This window comes from Glycine max, chromosome 13 (genome assembly GCF_000004515.6).
Source record: "Glycine max cultivar Williams 82 chromosome 13, Glycine_max_v4.0, whole genome shotgun sequence".
Classification (NCBI taxonomy): domain Eukaryota; kingdom Viridiplantae; phylum Streptophyta; class Magnoliopsida; order Fabales; family Fabaceae; genus Glycine; species Glycine max.
Window position 1 is genome coordinate 44,342,741 of NC_038249.2, and position 22,492 is coordinate 44,365,232.

At 30.7% G+C, this 22,492-nt stretch overlaps 3 protein-coding genes across 9 annotated transcripts; all 3 read left to right on the plus strand.

Moving 5' to 3' along the window:
• Nucleotides 1–1,027: 1,027 nt before the first annotated feature.
• Nucleotides 1,028–4,230, plus strand: LOC100780674 (uncharacterized). Its single transcript, NM_001369302.1, has 3 exons — nt 1,028–1,192; nt 2,905–3,417; nt 3,508–4,230. The coding sequence occupies exons 1-3, from the start codon at nt 1,117–1,119 to the stop codon at nt 4,041–4,043; spliced, it is 1,125 nt and encodes a 374-aa protein (NP_001356231.1). The 5' UTR covers nt 1,028–1,116; the 3' UTR covers nt 4,044–4,230.
• Nucleotides 4,231–5,114: 884 nt separating this feature from the next.
• On the plus strand, nt 5,115–7,899 carry LOC100527520 (putative cytochrome c oxidase subunit 5b). 5 transcript variants are annotated; one of them, XM_006593334.4, is made up of 6 exons: nt 5,115–5,429; nt 5,508–5,593; nt 5,771–5,821; nt 6,810–6,876; nt 6,992–7,071; nt 7,298–7,896. In XM_006593334.4, the coding sequence occupies exons 1-6, from the start codon at nt 5,312–5,314 to the stop codon at nt 7,448–7,450; spliced, it is 555 nt and encodes a 184-aa protein (XP_006593397.1). In that variant the 5' UTR covers nt 5,115–5,311; the 3' UTR covers nt 7,451–7,896. The 5 variants fall into 5 exon arrangements, with proteins under 5 accessions (XP_006593397.1, XP_014620655.1, XP_014620654.1 ...); XM_014765169.3 differs by having other exon boundaries at nt 6,810–6,873; nt 7,580–7,896; XM_014765168.3 differs by having other exon boundaries at nt 6,810–6,873; nt 7,298–7,553.
• Nucleotides 7,900–16,345: 8,446 nt separating this feature from the next.
• LOC100781212 (acyl-protein thioesterase 2) lies at nt 16,346–21,192 on the plus strand. 3 transcript variants are annotated; one of them, XM_003543623.5, is made up of 11 exons: nt 16,348–16,767; nt 17,060–17,212; nt 17,408–17,514; nt 17,860–17,974; nt 19,124–19,160; nt 19,298–19,367; nt 19,485–19,589; nt 19,878–20,028; nt 20,143–20,225; nt 20,348–20,441; nt 20,909–21,192. In XM_003543623.5, exons 3-11 carry the CDS (start codon nt 17,484–17,486, stop codon nt 20,991–20,993), a joined length of 771 nt encoding a protein of 256 aa, XP_003543671.1. In that variant the 5' UTR covers nt 16,348–16,767; nt 17,060–17,212; nt 17,408–17,483; the 3' UTR covers nt 20,994–21,192. The 3 variants fall into 3 exon arrangements, with proteins under 3 accessions (XP_006595156.1, XP_003543671.1, XP_040864504.1); XM_006595093.4 differs by lacking the exon at nt 17,060–17,212 and having other exon boundaries at nt 16,346–16,767; XM_041008570.1 differs by having other exon boundaries at nt 16,760–17,212.
• Nucleotides 21,193–22,492: the final 1,300 nt, after the last annotated feature.

The following is a 22,492-nucleotide window of genomic DNA, read 5'->3' on the forward strand; positions in this document are numbered from 1 at the left end:
GATAGTTATTATGCATTTTAAAGAAAATTTAGGAGATTTAAATAATTTTATATAACTAAAAATACAAAAATTAAATTTACTTTTGTGTTTTAAAAAGTAGACTAATTTTTTTTCCAATTCACTTAAAAACTAATTCAATCATATTTTAGCTGGTTTTAGCTAGGCACATTTTGTTTAAAATTATATTTCAAAAATAAATATTTACCATTAGTTCAACAAATATATATAATGTTGCTACTATTATTGTGGTTGTAATTATCTTCGTTGTTATTATTTTATTATTATTATTAACATTATTGTTATATTTATTATTTTTTTATTTTGTCATTATCGGTTTTATTATTATTGTTTATAAAATATATGTTGTTTCACGGCATATTTTGGTTAATTTTTAGTTTTTTTATTAGTTAAAATATTTATTTAATTATTTAATAAATAAGATTTTTTTGGTAATTTTTGATAGTTTAAAGTAATTTTTTTACTATATTAATTTCTAGCTTCTGTTTATTTTTTTTATATAAATTATGATTTTATTATTTTTAATCATTTTATATTTTGTTAACAACTGAATACTTCAAATGTAAGCTCGTTTTCTCACCTTCATTTATTAGTTTTTAACTTTTAATTAATTTTCATCTTGCGGAACATAGGGATGATGATAGTAGTACATATCTTGTTTCTTTTTTGAAGAAGATTATCTTCTTCTATGCGTTAGTTTTTCACTTTTTCTTCATTATGGAAAGTCTGTTAAAAACAGCCGTCTAGAGAAATAGAAAGGCAAAATTTAGTGTCAATCTCGTTAATAATGAACAAACATTAAATGAGCATTACGATAAAATACAAAATGAGGTCATTTTTAAACTCTTGACACGTGTGAGGGCAATGTGGACATGTCTTCGAGACAAAGCTATCTGTTATCGGAAAAATGAAATCTTAAAAGTGCAATACGATAGTTCCAGTGGCATGAATGTAGTTTTGTGCCAAAATCAGTGGCCTTTTCATGTAATGATTCAAATAAAACCGAGTGCTCGCTGGCTCTGGGATCTCAACCCCAACCCCAACCAACCTCACTCTCTCTTTCTCTCTGTTTTCTGGTAATTCATCAATTGATTCAAAATGCAGAGGCTCAAACTGCAACTAGTGCTATTCCTCTCAATCTCAACTTGTCACACTGTTTTCTCCTTCACTGATGGTTAGTTCTAATTATCTCCACTTATATATTCAAACGTGCTTGTTTGCCTTTGAATCACTTTTCTTTATTCATTCTTACATCAGCGTTAATTACAAGTTAGAACCAACCATTCTTGATCATGTCAACTGCTAGTGTATTGTGTATTGTGATAGTTAAAATCCAACGATTCAATGCAAGTTTTATCATCATCGATCTCCAATGATCACTACTCCCATAATGCTTTAGTATTTACTTTTATCCTCATAGCTAGTTCAATTGCATGCCACATTTAACCGTTTTAACAAACTTGCTATTTACATGCACACGATCAGATTATTTCCAGCATTGCTCACAACCCACTGAATACTAGCTTGCTAATTCCTATATTATTATTAATATTATTATCATTATTGTACTACAAATGTTTTGCCTAAAAAAAATGCTAGCTTGCTTAGGATTTTGAAATGTCAGAAATTTTCCCTTGCTTAGACTGAATCCACAATATCTCTTTGGACAGATCTTAAGGCACTCTGTTATTACAATATTATTATTAACATGCCTATAAAAAAAAAATAAAAACATGCAGAATTGATAGTGTGTGTGGATAAACGTTTGAAAATTAATTTTGTCAAATTAATTATAATTAAAATTGATTTTTTGAGTGAAGTGGTATATATTTAGATCCTTTTATTTTGAAAGTAAGGCTGGAATGAAAATCTGTAAAATTTTCAACTTCACATAAAAATAATTTTTTTATCATTTCTTATTAAATCAAAATTTTGAAGTAAAATCAGTTTTTGCTAACAATAATTAAACATCTATATTCTTATAAAACTAAACTTGACTGTAGGTAAAATTAATTATCGTGATTTTCACCGTCTCTCAACTCTAAGGTTTATGCTCTTTTCAATTTTCAATTATGGTGACGGAGGGCTTATGGTCATTGTGCTGGAATGGAACTAAAACAAGTGCCTTTATCTAGTTAATTCCATCATAGTACTTCTCAACAATCGTAGATATGTTTCCCATTTACAATCAATCCCTTGATAGATCTAATTTAGTCCTCCGTAATAAATTGTGGCCCTTTTGTTTTCGAACAATTGACACTCGCGCTAACCAATTCATGAACGTAGTCTATATTGTGTCATCTGCGAAATAAGAATTCTCCTATTTAATACTGCCGTTTGAATATTTAGAAATTAGAAAAGAAAATATATAAATGTTTTGTTAATGTCACCCTTATCACCTGCCAAACCAACAATTCTATGGGTCTTGTTAATTGATAAGATTTTTTAATATATCCTATCAATTAAATATTTTAATTACTAGAAAAATGTATATTGAACAATTTTTATTTTTAATATGAGAGAAAATTTTCACAATGAATTTTTTTTCTTTGTATCTTTAATTTAACTTATGTCTTAAAATAGTGGTATATACACGTGTCAAATCTTTATTTTTATGTTTCTTTCTTTGCATAATTTTAGAATCGAAGTAATTGTAAAATAATTGAAAAAAATATATATGATTGATATCCATTGGTGAAGAAATATACCGACAACTGGTGGGGATCTACAACAAGAGCTTGTAAATCTTTTCACATGGCTTACACATATTTTCATGTGCTCACAGCCTGCACTAGCATGTTTCTTGTCACATGGAACATGACAAAAAGGTTTTCTCTTGCTTGATTTAATTTTCTAGTGACACAGCAAGTGTTTGTGAAATTTCAGGGTTGTTGCCAAATGGGAACTTCGAGCAGGGCCCAAAGCCATCACAATTGAAGGGGTCCGTAGTGACAGGCCACGATGCCATACCGAATTGGACAATTTCGGGGTTCGTTGAATACATAAAATCAGGACAAAAACAGGGTGACATGTTACTGGTTGTGCCCGAGGGTGACTATGCAGTTAGACTTGGCAACGAAGCTTCCATTAAGCAGAAGCTGAAGCTGATTAAGGGGTCCTTCTACTCCATCACGTTCAGTGCAGCTCGAACCTGTGCACAAGAGGAGAAGCTCAACGTGTCAGTGGTTCCAACCACCGAGAAGAGGGACTGGGGCATCATCCCCATTCAGACTATGTATGGTAGCAATGGCTGGGAGTCTTTCACTTGTGGCTTCCGAGCAGATTTCCCAGAAGCTGAAATTGTCATCCATAACCCTGGCAAAGAAGAGGATCCAGCTTGTGGTCCCCTCATTGATTCCGTTGCCCTCAAGGTCTTGTACCCACCCAAAAGAACAAGAGGTCAATACTCCTAACTTAACTTTGTGTATTATGTGTCTACATTTGCATTATACAACAAATTTTTAAAATTGGGTTTTTAATGTGGTGCAGCTAATTTGTTGAAAAATGGAAACTTGGAAGAAGGGCCATATATATTTCCCAACTCGTCTTGGGGGGCTTTGATCCCACCGCATATAGAGGATTCTCACGGTCCTTTACCAGGGTGGATTGTTGAGTCTCTTAAGGCCGTGAAGTACATTGATTCTGACCACTTTGCTGTGCCCGAGGGAAAAAGAGCTATTGAACTTGTTGCAGGGAAAGAGAGTGCACTTGCACAGGTAGTGATTACTACAATCGGCAAGACTTATGACCTCACTTTCGCCGTGGGTGATGCCAACAATGAATGCGAAGCTTCCATGATGGTAGAAGCATTTGCTGGCGCAAACACTGTCCAAGTTCCATATCAATCTAAGGGTAAAGGAGGTTTTGTCAGAGGCAAGCTTCGGTTCAAGGCCGTCTCAACACGTACTCGTCTTAGGTTCCTAAGCACATTTTACACCATGAAGAGTGATAACTCTGGTTCGCTTTGTGGACCCGTCATAGATGATGTAAAATTGCTTGGTGTTCGTTATCCCACACATGCTTGATGATGAGGTTTCAATCAAAACACGTACATGTGCTACATTCATGTAGTTGAGCATATATACCACAGGATTCTTGTAATAATAGGAGGGTTTACTATTGTTGAGCGACTTTACCAAGTCTCACATTTATTTATGTATCTATTTTTCCATCAAATCAAATGCAGTAATGACGGGGAGTTCCTTCAATGAATATGATGATATACCTATATCATGCTTGTGCACGTGATGTAGGAGACAACATGTGAATTTTATATTTACGTCTCTATCTTTCATCCGTCAAAATAAATGCAATCAAATACAACACAATACTCTATCCATATCAAAATAATTATTATTTTTTAGTTATTTTATACGCACAATAATAATAATAAATAAATGAAAGAGTAACAATTTCATAAAACTAATATTACATTCTCATTAATCTATTTTTATAATTTTATATATATCACTAATATATAAGAAATATAAATAAAAATAATTAATATTACATAAAAAATAATAATTATTCTGCAATAATTTTTTCCTCATACGATAACCATGACTGACACTTCTGTTAATTAATTTAATGGAGATTTAATAAGTTATTTATATTACAATCTTTTTTCCCACTAATATTAATCCCGTTTTTACTCATTTGATAGCAAAATATATTTTGTAGCTGCACATAAAAAGAGATTGTGTAAAATGGTTGTAAAGTGAAAAGTAGAATTCAAAACAATGACAAAATTTTGGTATAAGTAACAAATAGAACATATATTACACGAGTTATGAATAGTTTAATCGTCAACATCCATCATCATTGGTTATGATTAGTTGTTGACTTTATCTTCATCAAAACTCATTATCACAACTTTCTTGAGTAAGTTTTTGAGTCCTTGCAAGCTTCACAATTAGGAGATCACATTTTGTCTCTCCTCTAATGTTTACATCATGGACCTAAAAATTTATGAGTGATTTTTTTTCTATAGATTAAAAACTCAAAAAAGATTATATATATACTTGAGAAATTTTTAAAAGGAAAATAAAGATAATACTACCTTATTAAGAACAACCATCCTAACGTGCGATTGGTCTAGACTGGATAAAAATTTGCTCGTAACCATGAAATCAGAACAAAAGTTAAATGAAGGGTAGAGGAAAGTGACTTAATTTGACTGACTGACACGTGCGATGGGATGCCTCACGTGACAAATGTGTTGCGCCTGCGATCCATACATAGTCTGGGTTAGTAGAATAGAAGAAAAGGAGAATCTGAGATCGGAAGCATAACCATGTGGCGGAGACTCTTCTCTTCTTCAAACCTCAAAGCCCTACACACAACACTCTCTCCTTCTCGTCCCCGACTCGCCGCCCAGACTCTCCTCGCCCGCCACTTCACCGCCCAATCAGGTTTTCCTTCTCTCCATTTCCCCTATATATTGAATTGCTCGTTTCTTAATTCAATTTCGTTCTTGTTATCTCAATCAGGTGCTTCTTCCCTCAAAAAGAGGGTTGAAGATGTCGTGCCAATTGCTACCGGCCACGAGCGTGAGGAGATTCAGGCCGATCTCGAGGTTTCTTTTTTTCTGCCTTTTCAATTATATAATATTATCTACCCAATCCATTTTCATAACATATAACAAAAGGTAGATTGATTTTGCATATATATCCTGATTTTTCTATGTTAGTCTCTTGATAATTTTTGCAGCTCCTTTTTAGGCTTTTCTAATTTTTTGTTTTATTTTGTTCAGGGAAGGGATATTCTTGAAATAAACCATCCCGTAGGTCCTTTTGGCACAAAGGTTAGTGTTATCACTTTTTATATATACATAAATGTCCGTGTAATGTTTGCATTGAGTTGTTAAAAATTACTCATGGCTGCGTACATTCTAATTATTTAAGACCACAATTATATTTTAAAACAAAATATAATTTGAAGAAACAGGCACCAAAATGTATACAATTGGCATAATCTCTACACGAAGTTATTCACATATTTTTATTTATTACATATTTAAATTGTAAAAATATGCAGAAGGATAAAGTGACAAAAATGTCAGTCGGGTTGGAACCATTACTAATTACTACCCATGCCTACCGAGTTTAATGTAAAAGCAATCCTCTGGAGCTATTGCTCGGACAGGATTTGTGAAGGAGAAATATATATATATATATATATATATATATATATATATATATATATATATATATATATATATATATATATATATATATATATATATATATTGATGTCTTGCTAACATATGATATTCTTTAGAAGCAATTAACAATCAATATAAAGATTCCCTAAAAAGAAACTTATAAAGCATGATGGTGTTTGTATTATTATGGTTTTCGGTGGGTGATAGTGGTAAATTGTTAGTGTATTTGACAAACTGTTATCCTTAATTACTCCTCTGCACTTGGTCGTAAAAGATACAAATAAAGATTAAAGACATTTATAGCTTGTTGAGCTTTTGCCCAACCCCAATTTGGGGGTTTCCCGACATTAAACATAACACTCACTTAAACTATAAGTAGAATTGTGTTGCTATGCAACTTGGATTTGAAGTGGGGAAATCCACTTCATTCTCTCATATCAAGGGATCTGATGCCCTAGGCCTTTCTTTTTTTATTTCCTTCTTCCTTTTTCCCCTTTTTTTTAAGTGGAAATATTACTTTTTTTTTAAAATCATTTCTTTAGATTCACAATGCCGTAATATATAAGTATATAACCCTTTTGAAGTATGTTTAATATATGTTTGCTTTGTTGTCTGTTTTGGTTGATAGGAAGCACCTGCTGTTGTTAAATCTTACTTTGACAGAAGGATAGTTGGATGCCCAGGAGATGAAGGTGGTAAGTGTTCCTTGTCTTTCTTTATTTATGAATCTGTGTGCAATCCTTTTCTTAATCTGATGAAAAATACCAGAAGTTGATTATATTGTGTGGTGAAAACCCCCTTTTTCTGCAGAAGGTGAGCATGATGTTGTCTGGTTTTGGCTGGAGAAAGGCAAGCCTATAGAATGCCCAGTGTGCTCACAGTATTTTAAGGTAAGTTGAGAATCACATTTAGAATTTTATTGAATACCATTGGCACTTACCATGATAGATTTGGAGTTAAATGTCAACATGCGTGATTATGTAGATTGAAAATTATTGACTTGTTTGCTTGCACTTGCACTTGCACTTTATTTATTGGGTATCTACTATCAAGGGCTCCTGCTTGTTATGGAGTGCACTGGTTGATGCTGCTCCTATCTAATCTCTGTCATGACAGGCTTTGGGTCCCTTTCCAATGTTTATCCAATATTATGAATTCTGTGAACACCCTGAAGTATATCACCACAAGACAGCAACATGCTATAACTGCAAAGGGCAGTGCATCTTTACAGCTTTTGTGTATATGAACGACAACTTGAAAATTCGATGAGGACAGTGGGAATAAACTTAATTTGAACTCGTGTCACCAACTTAGAATTTTAGTTGAATAAAATTAAACAGCTGCTTTGAAAGGGTGTTTTACTGCTCATTGGAACTAATTATTTGGTTTTCTTTACAGTTGGAAGTGGTCGGCCCTGGTGGCGATCCTTATGGACATGGCGATCACGATCACCACTGATTGCATCCCGCAATTTCCTTCAGAAATAAAATTTGCAAAGAGAGACGTTTCCACCTTCCAAAATTACGAGGCTTTTTTTTTTTTTTTTTATAGAAAATTTCTGTGTTTATTTTTTCGATTCAGCTATCAAATCCTTTTAGGATTTTTGTTTTTTGACTCTGCCAAATAATTGATAGCAACACTATTCTTTTAACGATTCTTGGTTATGTAGAGCCTACAACTTTTTGAATCAACTAAATCACGAAAGGGATTATAAACTTGATCGTATTGAATAATTTTTGCATTGCAGATGGAGACAGCTCATTTTTTTTCTCCGTTGTGTTTTTAGGTTAAATTATACATAACATAACCCTTTCTCCTTGCATGTTTTTTTAATTGAAATTGTAACTTTTTTTTTTTACAGTGAAAATGTAACTTTAGTTATCTTTTCATAGGAATAATGAGTTCTTAACTTTCGATTATTTTTTTGTTAATCACGAAAACCCTTTCTGGAGAAAAACATAACAGAGTGAATTCAAATAGTTTTTAAAGTTTTGGAAACCATCAATATCCAATCTGAATGATACAGATAGAAAGAATGGGTCATGGGGTAGGAGTAGGGGGGAGTGGAAGGTAGGAAAATAAAAGAAAATAAGACTTTCGGAGAGAAGAATAGAGATTAGAAAATGAGGAGTGCAGATGGTGGAGGCAAACATAGTTTGAGACTAAATTCATAATTGATGTTGAATTTGTTTTATGAATTAAATGAGTTGAACTTTAATTAAAGATAGAGTTTACTAAATAAACAAGTTAAACTTAAAGTCATGAATAATTTATTAAGAAGGTCTAGCTCAGTTGGTTTGTGAATAAGTTTTGCTTTTTCCATTCCCAGATGGGAGAATGGTAAGGGTTAGAATTGAGAAGGAAGAAAGAAGGAGTATGTTGAGAATATATAAGTAAAAAAAGTCATGGGAGTGTGAAGAGCAAAAAAGGATACATAAATCCCTTTCCAAATTCAGAGATAATGAGCCTAGTCCATAGGCCCAACATTCAAAAGTTAATCTCAAATCTTAAACTGGACAGTCTGATACACAAATGTTGACTTGGGTCTCGACGTGATGAGGTGGAAACTGGCAAGCAAATTACATTTCCAATTGAAGGGAGGGGGAGGAAGACAATAAAAAAACTAGATTCTGAACAATGGCAAAAAATTTCTCGTCCAAGAAAAAAAGAAAAGAAAACAAAGGTCATTTTAAGAAAATGAAAAAAAAAACAAATTGGTGGATGGGGACTGGACAGGAATTTATTTCATACGGAAGTATAAATGAGAAAGTTCATATAACACGTTTTAAAAAAATCATATCTTTAATAGAAAAAAGAAAAGAGATATTGGAGTAAAAACCACGAACGTCAACTTTTGCGAAAGGGAAAAAGCGCTGATAAAATACTGAAATGACAGTGAAATATTCTTGGGAAGGTGTAGCCCAAACCCAAATGGTTTGCTTTTTGTCCTTTTCTGAGCCCTTGAAATGGCACGTACGCATAAAATCTAAATCAAGAAAATAGAATCAGAACAGAATAGAATAGATTCAAAGGAAAGAGTTGTCATTTTCTTTTCAAATTAAAATTATAAAGTCAAACAAATGAAACAGAAACGAGGGAAATATTCCTTATGGACTATTTTCTTCTTGGAGATGTTTTAGTTTACCTAGTATACTTTTTTCACAAAATGTTGAACCACGACTGTTTTACTTTACCTACTGTCCTTAATGTTCTTTATATTTATGGAGATATTCAATTTCAAAGCCGTTGATGGTTCTTTAACAAAGAGCATGTTTCTGTGGGCATTGTGAAATTCATTTACATATTAATTAATTCATTCCTGTTGCTATTACTTACACACAAACAGAGAATCAGGGGATTTCGATGCCTAGTGAGAATTAAGAAAAGCTGGGTGTTTAAATGGAGCGAAAATATGTGTTGTTTAAGTGAATAAAATAAGAAAGAAGTCCAAAAATCTCTCTACATTTGGTTGGATGACTTGAAAAGAAAGTGAAAATAAATAAATAAATTATATGAATGGTTTATATTATTTATGATTATATTTGATAAAATTATTTTAAAAGTTAATTGAAAATTGAAAAGTTAAAAGCTAATGACTGAAAAATTAGTATATTAAATTTAAAATGTTTGGTAAAACTAATTATTGAAATAATTGAAAAGTATAAAATGACTCAAAAATAATAAAATTATTATTTATTTGAAAAAGATAAACATAAAATTTGATAAATATATAAATAATAAAAGATAAAAAAATATAAAAACTAAAAGCTAGTGCTTTTGTTTAAAAAAAATGATAGTTTAAGTAACATTTCAAAAAGCGCTAAAAACTATTAAAAAGTTATAAAATTAATTTACTTACCGAATAAATAAATAAGTATTTTAGTTAGTAAAAAAAATTAAAAATTAGTTAAAATGTCCTGTGAAACATAATATATATATATATATATAAAAAAAAAATTAATCTTTGTATTTAATTGTATTTTTTTAAAATAAATCATTTTTATTTTTAAAAGTGTTATTAAAAATTATTCACTTTATTAAGTAATTTGAAAAATAAAAAAGAGATCTAAGTTTTACTACAATGACATAAAATTAATGCTTATTTAGGTTAAAAAATGTCCTATATAAGGAAAAAATTAAAAATAAAAACATAAAAATAATGTTCCATTGCTACCACTCATAGAAGTTATTGTTTGCCACTTTCATTTCCTGCTAACCAAACCACTGAAAGTTCTTATTTTCATCTTCCTTCCCGTTCATTCCTTTCCAAATTAACCAACAAACAGTGTCGGAGACAAAATCATTTTTTTTTTCTGCCATACTAATTACTAAGAACTTCGTGCTTGTTTGAAGACTTAGATAGTCTTGTGTGGTTTACGAACCAGATTTGATTGGGGGGAGAGAATGAAATGATAGGTAACAAAATAAAAGTAAACATAATATTATGGACACACTTATTTCCGAACATAAAAATTTTAGTCATTAAACATGGATCAGAATTCACTTTTTATGATAAATTTAAACAACTTTTCTAATTGTTTCCAAAAAAAAAATCAGAAATATTCGATTTCTTTTACCTCTAATTCTGTCATTCTCTTTGAAGTTATTAACACAATCATTTTTTTATTGTATTAAAAATTAGTTTTTAGATAATTATGAAAAGATGAAGAGCATACATTAACAGTAAATATTGAAGATAAAATTATCAATAATAAAGATCAAAGGCTAAAACAATCAATGATGAAAATTGAATATCAAAATCATCAACAGTGAATATCTAAAAAAAATTTAGGGCAACTACATATAATGAAGATTTACATACTTTGTTTAAATTTATATTTTGTGATAAGGGTTAAAACTTGTAAACATCTACATATCTAAAATTCATGCAACACTCACATATTGATGGGTTAATGTAATGTTTTCAACTATTTTTTCTTTTCTTCAATCAAATATCTTTTGACTACTCTTCCTTTCAATAACATCTCCTTTTTATAACATCTTTCTCTTTAGATATCTTTTTTTTTCTATAGCATCTTTTATTAATTACGTATTATTAGTTTATTTAATTATATTTGTAATTATATATTTTAAATTGAACTAAACATAAAAATTTAAAATATTAACTCATAATAAAGGATTTATCGAAAAGATAAAAAGAGTCTCCAAAGAAAATAAAAATTCTCTTCTTCCTCAATTTTGTGTGAAATAGTGTTTGTTCACATTACTACCGGATAGTATGTTAGCTTGTGAAACCTTCAAATGATTCAAAATCTTCATGATTTGATTGAAGATCGAAGAATAAAGAATTTAGAAAAAATCCCTCCTCGCCCACCCCTAAATCTAAATAATTGGCACATGCCATGTTTAGCAAAAACTAGCTAAAAGTTAAAAAGCTATTTTTAGTTGAAAATTGTTGATTTAAAGATGCACAATACAGACTTAGTTTATTAAATTTAAAGTATTTAGGAAAATTAACTAATGTAAAATAATATATATTTTTTTTTCTAGAAAAATATTTATAGATAATAATAATTTTAATTTTTAAATTAATTTTGAATTTTTTAAAGATAAAATATTTTATTGAAACTAAAAATAAATGCTACAAATAGTTTACAATTAAAATAAACATTATAATATTAAAAGATAAAGTAAATGAGAATTTTTATTAAAATATTAAAGATAAAAGTTAAAAATAACTATATGTTAAAGTGCTGCTTCAAATATTCTCTGAAAAATATTAATACTATATGATAATGAGACATGTCTATTTACTATAAACATCTCTACTTTAGTAAAAGCAAGTTTATAAGTTAAATAAATTGTAAAGTAGCTAAATTGATATGATTTATCAAATATATTTATAATAAGTTTTATTATTGTATCATCATAAACTTGAGGGAAATAGTGTAACTACCAATAAACTTTAATTAAATTAGTAAATATTCACACGTAAGATAATCCAAAAGCATAACATTTAATGATTGTCCGAGGACCAAACATGAAGTGCAATGTATCAAAATGGCTAATAATTTGTGTTTGACTTTTAATGATGAGCTCAAACTTCTTTTTAACTTTTTAAACAAGTTTTGTCTTATAATTATATTGGTCCACCATAACATCAAATGAAATTTTGAAATTTGCAAAGCAAATCAAAATCTACTTTTTGTAGCCGTGGTAATAATAGCACAATTATACTTTTATTGAAAATATTTTATTCGAAAAGAAAGTAATTAAATAATTTGTCGTACTCCATCTTATTTAAGATTTAATACACAATAGTTCAAAAGTTTCTCTCATATACTAAAAATCAAAACAAAAATCTTGTAAAAAAAAATATCAAATGAAACATGGACAAAATGAATTTAACATATATATATATATATATATATATATATATATATATAATTATTCTTATCAAAATCTGGAATTTTGGTACCTCATAATTTAGTGGGGTCCCGAGCTTCACCGTACAACTTTGTTGTCATATGTTATATAAGTGGTATATGACTGTTACCGAGGATGTTGAATCTTGTTTGTAGAAGTTGTTGTTAGTTTTGTAGATTATAGATAATAGTCAAGGAACTTAAAAATAATGTTTAAAGACAAACATTTGAATTAAAGATAAAGTTAAAAGATACTTGTACCTTATCGATAATGTGATTGATAAAATATTTTAATATATTTAAATAATAGTTAGATTAGAGATAACCTTTTTGATAAAGAGTTAGATGGTCAAAGATCAGATGTCCACGACGCTCGTGTAATAAGATTACAAGACTGACTTGAAGAGTAGACATATGTTAGTGTTAGATAACATTTATGGATTTTGAACATTACAATAATATACATAATTAATTTTATAAATATTAATGATTTTTTTTTTTAACTTTTCCGTCGAAGACCGTACGTCACTTGTTTATATTTATATCTACAAATATAATAGAGATTAAATTAAATTAACAATCTCACCATGACTAATTAACAAAAATATCAATATAATAATAATAATAATAATACATAAAAACTTCATTTTATATATCTAATTATATGATTTTTTTTCACACGTACACTTTTATAATTTTTTGATCTCACGTCTAATTTTATTAGAATCAGCCTTACAATAAAAAGTTTGGGTAATAAGTATGAGATTGTAATGTAGCAGAGCAGGTGCACCTGCATTCGAAATCTGTCACACCGAATCAAAAGATTCAATATTTGATTGCACAATTAGATATTTTAAAGTAATCTCAATTTTAAAGGCAACAAATTAAGGCGTGCTACTGGATGTGCTTTCTATAAGTTTTTAAACAATTTTTTGTTACATGTTTGAGATTGCACACGAAGATATGCTAAAGTATTCTCAATTTTTAAAGGCTGCAAAGACGTGCAGCTGGTTGTGCTTTCCATAATTTTTTTTTGGACGTTGGAGTTATTAAATCAATCATCTATAAAGGTAAGTTATTTTCTAAAATATAATTGTATATTATAAAAAAATTTAAAAATGCAAAGAAAAAACAAATTTCTATATAAAAATGAGCATAGGAAAATTTAGCATTATTTTCCCTCAAATTAAATATTTTTTTGAATTATAATACCCATACATTTGCTCCATCAACTAAATTATATATCTTTTGATCCACTCCCAATTAAGTTAAATATGCTTTCAATATATAAAATCGTTACTTGTTCTAACAAAGATGAAATTGTTTAGTTTATCCTCATCCAAACTTTTGAATGACAAAAAGTGAAGCTAGACACAAGCCTGTTATGAGTCACAAATGTCTAGTCAATAGACAATAGATGAGCCCCAGCCTCTTGGTCTAGATTATGATGGTAAAGCTAATTAGTAATACAAACGTAATGTTTAAGTCAAAAATAAAATAAAATTCCCCAATAAAGGGATATTGGAAGTTTTCAATTTGAGGAGGGATTAGCTGGCAAAGTTTTTTAGTTTTTAGGTGAATGCAAGAATTTGGGATTGAATCTAACTTAAATCCACTTTTACTCCCTTGAAAAAGAATTGGTGTGTATCACCAATCCACCATATATATTCTTAACCAGTCTAAATGGGTTATAAGTTTATATATTTTGTGGTTTGTGTTAAACTTAAATGCTATTTGCTGAAGCAAATTAAGGAATATTTTTCTCCGTGTGCATGCCAGCTTGTGGCAAACGAGATCTAGAAAATATTTGAAAATGGTCATACGCGAGTTGCACTATCACTATATTTCTGATTTTGAAGTTTACACACTTTTTTCAATTGAGTACTCAAATATGTTCCCTTTACTGTAAAGCTTTGCCTATTTGAGCCGCCTAATCTTCAAGATCACACCCACCATAATATACAGTACTTTAATCTCCAATAACAAGCTAGTGCCAACAGCATATCTTGTCTCATCATATCATAAAACAAACGCTCCTACTTGTACTTTTCTAAAAAAATAAGGGGGTTTTGGAATTATTTCTCCTTTTGTATTTTTTTCGAGTATTTTTAATTTATTGGATCAAAAATTAATTTTTTTTGTGATTTATGACTATTATTATTGACTTAAAAAAATTTTACATAATAAGAATAAGAATCAAACATAAATTATCTCATTAAATAAATTATTGTTATTTATGTAAATACAACCAGACTTTATCCCTCTATGCTTGCATTTTTCTCTTCGTGTATTTGAGTGTAGGGCTGGCATGGAGTTGACGAAATAGAAAGTTGATCTTAAATTCTCCTTAGATGAGGGAAAATCCACTAATTTTTTGACCTTGGAAGGATATTAGATGCTCAAGCATTAACAGGTCAACCAATTAGCATTTGCCACGTCACAGCTTATTTGAAGTTTAAGTCAACTAGTTTAATATTGATGTTGCTTTTGTTGTGCTACCGTTGTCTTATATGCAACCAAATCCTAATATTTAACGTCTTTTTATGCAATGTTTATTATATCTCCTAAGATATTCTTTCCTCAACTCCCAATAATATTTTCGCTTCTATACTTGCTAAATTATTATTTTTTATATATTTTAATTTTAATTCTGGGTTTCAATTTCATTTTAAATGAAAAAAATATCACATCACATTCTTAAAATTACAAATTAAGTGATAAAAGTTAATGTATATTTTATTAATTGGTCTCTAACTTTTTTTTCCACATATATTCTTTTTGGAAGACAATCATATTTTGGACAAGAAGAAACACTAAATGTGTACATCTCTCTATAGAGATTCAAATTTTAGTTGATCATGTTAGGAGAAACAAACTCTTTACATAAAATATATAATTTCAAAAAAAGGTAGGAATGTATTTTTTACTCATAAGGAAGGAAGTGGACCCCTTTAATTATTCCATTTAGATTTTCTAATCAAGAGGTGCAAAAGCAAAATAGTTTTTGCTGAATTCCGAAAGCAATATCATTATTCGAAAGGCTTTATCTTACTTAAGCAGACAATTTTAAAACCACAGTAGTTAAAAGAAACAAAAAAAAAAGTGTTAAACACTGTCATTCGATTCTATTAGGACAAATATAGTTAGTGTCTAAATGAGAATTATAGGCATTCACCTTTTTTCAAGTGGGGACTTTCCATGTTACAAAGGATAACTCACCTAACAATTCTAACTTGAGAAGAAAGCAGTGTTTGGAAGGTTGGTTACACTAACAATATGAAGAAAGGAATCACATTCACATATCATGAGAGTTTGACATTAGTGAAAAGAAATTGGTTCGTGAGTCATGAGTTCTTTTGGAGCTTGATTACATTCATTTGAAATTTTCATGTTAGTTCAGAGTCTCCATCAATGCAAGCAAAGAACATGAGAAAGGATGGTGCTAAGTGGATAGAAGGAAGGACAGGTAGCATTTTAAGATTTTCCAAGTAAGGTTGCATGAAAGCTGCATTTTATAGGGGAGCAGACATAGTGGTGCACAATGAATGTACTCATTGACCTATGCATAGTGGCTCTACCTCTGTATACCTCAATTTTATCTTGTTGAGCCTGGGATATATGCCAGGTCCACCTTTCGCTTTGCAATAAATTACTGTGAGAATCAAAGCTGCAAAAATATCTGCACAACAACTTGGAGATGGAGAAACAGGAAAGCCATATAATTATATACCAATAAAAGAAGTTGGTCAGTGGGATATATTTAAGTTGGAGTCCACTAAGGCCCTTTCAAACAGAAAATAAAAAAACAAAAGATATAAAAAAATGAAAAACCTGCTAATTGTTTATCACATTGAAATTTGATAAACAATGGGCTTACGTGTGTTATGTTTCTTAAGATTCCTTTTGGAGAAGATCATGGCTTAAAATTTTCTATATATTTTTTTTCCTTCTAAAGAAGTTACCTGTCTGCTAAATAAATGAACATGTTAGAACGTTGTTTTTTCACCTAAATGTGTTAAAGAGAAGCTCCGCTACTTACTAGTATTATTTGTCATTATGCTTAAGACAAAGTCTAATCTATAGCCTTTGGACTTATGCTGTTTCTCATGTCATGTGTATAAACAAATAAAATTTTTCTTCAGGTGGGGTTTGAGCAACTAAAGTTTAGTGGCAAGCAAGCAAGACAACAAAAAAAGAAAGGTTAGAATGAAAAGCTTACATGCTTTTTTCTTGTCAATTCTAATTTGAAATCCAGGTTATGTTACTTATAGCTTAAGGAGAGGAAAATACCAAGAAGCTCCGGTTCCTTTTTCAAGTTCAATTCTTGGTGATTTCCAATTTTTTTCTTGAGTAGGCAAAAATTGGAGAAAAAAAAAACTATAGTTTGTTTGAGGTTAATGGGTATCCATCAATCATGCAGAAATTCATAAACAAATGATTGTGAAAAAGATATTTTGTTTTACAAACTTGGGTTATTCTTTCTTGTTTTCAGTAATATTCTTCTGTGGTTGCTTTATTTCCTGGCCACTTCCCACAAGCATAGATTCTCTCTATGTGAGAGTCCTCTCTCCTAGCTGTGCAGCTTAGGAATGGATGATTAATTGTGCTCTGCTCTGCTTTGCTTTGATTCTCTCTGCTCATAAAGGTTTCCTGCTTTTGTCTTTGTCTTTACCTCTCTCCTTTTCATGGATACCCTTCTAAGCGGTTGCAGCTGCACTCTATAGTCACTAACTAAACATAACATGGCAATGCATATTCACACGTTTTATTCCAAGTCCACCATACCCTTCTTCTTCTGGGTATAAAGGGGCATCACTATCCTGCATTTTCTTCATTGCAGAACCTCTTCATACTCATTGCAGTTGCAGTACGTGCGGGGTGGGAGTGCTTTCAACACTTTCTCTTCAACCAGCAAAATGAGTCATGCACATTCTCATATGGGCTCAGGTTTGTTTTTTAGCTACTCTTTCTTCATAGTCCTTTATCCTTCCTTGCTGCACCTTGCATGAATCTTTTTTTGGTGTTATAAGGGAACACCTTGCATGAATTTTTAGTCTTTAGATTGCTATCAGTCAATTATATAACATTTTTCTTTCTATTAATTTGTTAAGTAAGCCATATTTATAATCTTTTTCTCTAGCTTCCAGCATATATTATTTAATTTCAGGGCTGATATTCTCAGTTCATTTAAAGGATTTTCATGATTTTGTACTCATGTTTTGAAATCTGTCAGTAACTATCTTCAAACTTGGTATGTCACAGATTAGTAAGCTTTCTCACTTACAATTGCAGGTAGTAGAACCACTCGAAGAGCTTTCGAGTTTGGGAAAACACATGTAGTGAGGCCAAAAGGAAAACATCAAGCCACTATAGTTTGGCTGCATGGTCTTGGTGATAATGGTTTGAGGTATGGATGTCATCATCTCTTCAATAATGGCATAGGTCATTCTAACATTGCCACAACTATCACTTATTCATTCTTGTACTGGTTGTTCTATATTCTCTTTTCCTTTGTGGAACCTTTCACTTCTCTTTTCCATTCTACCTCACTTAATCTTTTAATGTTTTTCTAATATTTACCTTTTTCTTTCCTCAATCTTTCTTTTTGCTTTTCTTTTTCATTCGGCTCTTTCTTACTTTTGGATAGACACAGTATATAGTTGAGGCATATGTAAACATGGGAATGGATCCTCTTGTGTGAAATTTTCACATGATCTAGTAACATGAAAATTTTGTCTCTCTTTATAAACATGCGAGTCATAAATCCTAAACGATATTGGTGAATATTATGAAGCCAGAGATGGACACAAATTTTCCCATGACATGACCATATCAAATGAAAATTCAACATGAGAAGATTCATTCCCGTGTAGACTTTTTTGTTGAATCTCCACCCTCATCCTCCACCTGCCCAAAAGTACTCTTCCACAATTTTTAGCAAACTCAATGTTTGGTTAGGGAACTCAAGGAGTTTACAAGCTGGATCTAGTTTTCACTTCTTTCAAATCCAAAAGTTTGTCCTATTCTTGTTCTGTGTCTAACCTCATTCTCTTGCTTCAAGTACACAATCCGTATATGAAGGATGAAACTTTTATGAGAAAGAATATCAAGTATTCGGTGGGATCCAAAATTGGTTTGTCCTGACTCCTTATGTTGAATGTTCAGTATTGAACTTCTTTCTGTTTAGAATCTGCATGGAATAAATTCTGTTGAAGAAAGTTGTGATTTTAATTCTTGGAATCCTGTTTGGGAAGAGCATATACTAAATTCTCAACTAGGGGACCACAAACTCACTTGTCTCTCTAACAAATGAACGGCTAGACATGACTTTTGACAGAATAATATATTATATGAATAAAAGATGGTAACTTCTGGTGATGTTCTTTACAGTGTTTAGTGTGGTCACAGAAAATGCCATCAAGTTTGAGCATTTCAATGCATGGTTTAGTACTTTATTCAAGACAATTTTTATCTAGGAAACTAGTGGTTCCCAATTGATGTCAGATTTACTGGCTCTAGACTAGATTATCTGATTTTGTGCTTTGTTTTGTTGCAGCTCATCTCAGCTCCTGGAATCCTTGCCACTTCCAAATGTGAGAATTTTATATCTTCAATCAGATTGAGATTGACTTAATTGCTTATCTAGGCTACTATTCTCACTCCATAACTATGATAGCTTCGGGTTCCATAACATGATGTGTTTCTCAAAAAATGATATGATATGATGCAGATAAAATGGATTTGCCCTACTGCTCCTACCCGTCCTGTGGCGATACTTGGTGGTTTTCCCTGCACTGCATGTACGTCAAAACATTCTTTGCACCTACTCTTTTTAAATTAAATCATCACTGTGTAACCTAAAACTTTTACAGTCATAAAAAAAAAGTCTAACTAGCTTATTGGGTATTATTCATCAGGGTTTGATGTGGGAGAACTTTCAGAAGATGGTCCAGATGATTGGGAGGGTTTAGATACCTCGGCAGCACACATTGCTAACTTGTTGTCAACAGAGCCAGCTGATGGTACTTTCAGCACCTCAAAACTTTGCTAATAATAAATTAATAATTAGACCTCAAAACTTTGAAATTCTACAAGGTCCCATGATATCATTCCTGTATTTAGGATGAGTTTTTCTTCATATCCAAGAGAAAGAAAAAAAAAACTGATCAAACTCTAATTTATTACTATGTACATTTCATATATAACTCTTGCCTGAGTCTGTATTCTTGAAGCATTCAATCTGTGAATAGAAGTAAATAGTAATTGATATCTTGAATATTCATTCTTTTAAACAATTCATTATGTGACAGTGAAAGTTGGTATTGGAGGCTTCAGCATGGGTGCAGCCATAGCCCTGTACTCTGCAACTTGTTTTGCCATGGGAAGGTATGGAAATGGCATACCATACCCTCTAAACTTAAGAACAGTGGTTGGACTAAGTGGTTGGCTTCCCGGATCAAGGTATTTCATAAGATCGTAAGATTATTTGCTCTACAGGCATTGCACTTATTTTGATGATAAATAACATTGGTCATTCACATGATTGACACTGTGGTTGGAACCTGCTATTTGTAGGAGCTTAAGGAACAAGATAGAAGTGTCACATGAGGCAAGAAGGCGAGCAGCTTCATTACCCATTTTGCTGTGCCATGGAATCAGTATGTATCTATAAATCTTATATGCTGATGTCAATGTTCCTCTTTATTTGAGAGGCATGTTTATTAAAAAATTTAAACTATTTTATTGCTTAGGATTCTAATGTGGCTTGTGCTATTTCTAGGTGATGATGTAGTCCTTTACAAATACGGAGAAAAATCTGCTCAATCCTTATGTTCAGCAGGGTTTCGATATGTTGCATTCAAATCCTATGATGGGTAACATTTTTTTAGCTGAAATTATACCAATAAGTGATCAATGCATCTCTAAAAAAAAAAAAAAGTAATCGATGTATAGGGATGTGCAAAAATTATTATTTTTTAAATTCAAACCAATCCATTTTCAAACCATTTTATAAAAATGATTTTGAACTACTTTTATAAAGTGGATTGGTTCAGTTTTTTTTTTCCAGAACAATTCAAGTTTTTAGGTTCAATTTAGTTATTCATTTTATACTCATATATAGATCGATTTTTTAAGAGAAATGATATAAACCACTTTTAAAAAATAATTCGCATAAAGTGGTTTGTTTAGTTTTTTTCCCTCCAAAACAATTTAATTTTTCAAAGCGGTTTGGTTCAATTTTAGATGGGTCAAGTTCAGTTTGCTTTAGATTTTTTTTGCACATCCTTGTTCAATGATCAGCTAAAGTAGTTGCTCACTTTTTGGTTTGTCATGTGTGCAGGCTTGGTCATTACACGGTTCCTAGAGAGATGGATGAGGTTTGCACTTGGTTTAGTTCAAGATTGGGACTTGATGGGTCCTCGTAAGTGACATAATTAGTATCAGTCAGGGCATGGGCGTAGAAGGTATATGGAACAATAACAGGGAAAGTGGGGAGATGCATAATGCACAAATAGGTAGATCATGGAAAGGTTCAAGCGTATATATATAAATAGGAGGATTTATTTTCTGGGTCCCTTTTTTTGTCATGTTCCTCAGCAATAAAGATCTGCATGTGTTTTCTAAGTATTCTCCTCGTTATGTTTTTTTTTGGTGAAATTTTCCTTGGTATGTTATTGTAGAACCTAGGGACTGGATTAGTTGTACGATGGAAGAGATTTTTAGTTATTATTATTCTAACAAAGCACGCACCTTAGCCTCCTTATTTCTCATAAGAATGTCAATAGGGATGGAAATGAACCAAACAACTATTAAGGGTTTTTGATTGGGCCTATTTAAGGCTCGACTCATTTATTATAAATGTCAAACTTAAACTTTTTTAAAAAAAAAATTTAGATAAAAAAGTCAAACTCAAACTATAAAAAAAATTTGACAAGTCAGCCTATTTAATTAATAATAACTATTATTATTATTATTATTAAATAAAAAACTTTTAAAACTGTTCAGATTCTTATAAAATAATAAATAAAAAATAAAAGTACTTTAAGTCGGATTGTAAGTGACATTATGAATGACGGGATAAAGTGACATAAAGTAAGAGTTTACTTGCATATGGAAAATTTTCAAAAAAAAAAAAAGAGTCATGCTAAAAGGATAATGTAACGAGATTAATACTTTCAAGGAAAGAATGTTTTGTAAAGATATTTTTTAATATCATGCATACGGAAAATTTTCAAAAAAAAAAAAAAAGTCATGCTAAAAGGATAATGTAACGAGATTAATACTTTCAAGGAAAGAATGTTTTGTAAAGATATTTTTTAATACCATGCTCTCTTTTTTTTTTTCATTATCCTTTGCTTGGCTTTGTTAATATAAATCATCTCCGATTCATACATTTTTTTTAATATTATGCTCTCTTTTTTTCATTTTGTTTTGATTAACGACTTAAATTCAATATGATTTTGTTTATCAATTATTTTTCGATTTGTACATTACTTATACAAAATTTTATAAGTTTCCGAACTTAAGCCCGGTAAAATTTGATCTGACTTGACTCATTTCCATCCTATTCAAAATTAATGTTTTTTTTTTTAAATAAAAAAAAACCCAGGGTAATTATTAACTATAGAATCAAGTATAAAAGATGGCTAAGCTTGTTCATAAGTTACAAATTCATTCACCAGAGAGGTGGATCAAATTAGGTGATTAAAGGGTTTGCCTCGGTTAGTGTTCTTGACAACTTATTAAATAAGATCGGGCATTTATTATTATTTTATTTATTTATCTTTTGAAAGTTGAAAATCAGCAGTTCCAAATAGTATTTGTAAATTGTATTAAATGTAATAAAGTGAAGTTTGTTAAAATAGTTGGAATTGCGCAGCAACCATCAACAAGCTATTTGACTTCCTCTGCACGGGGCGGGTAT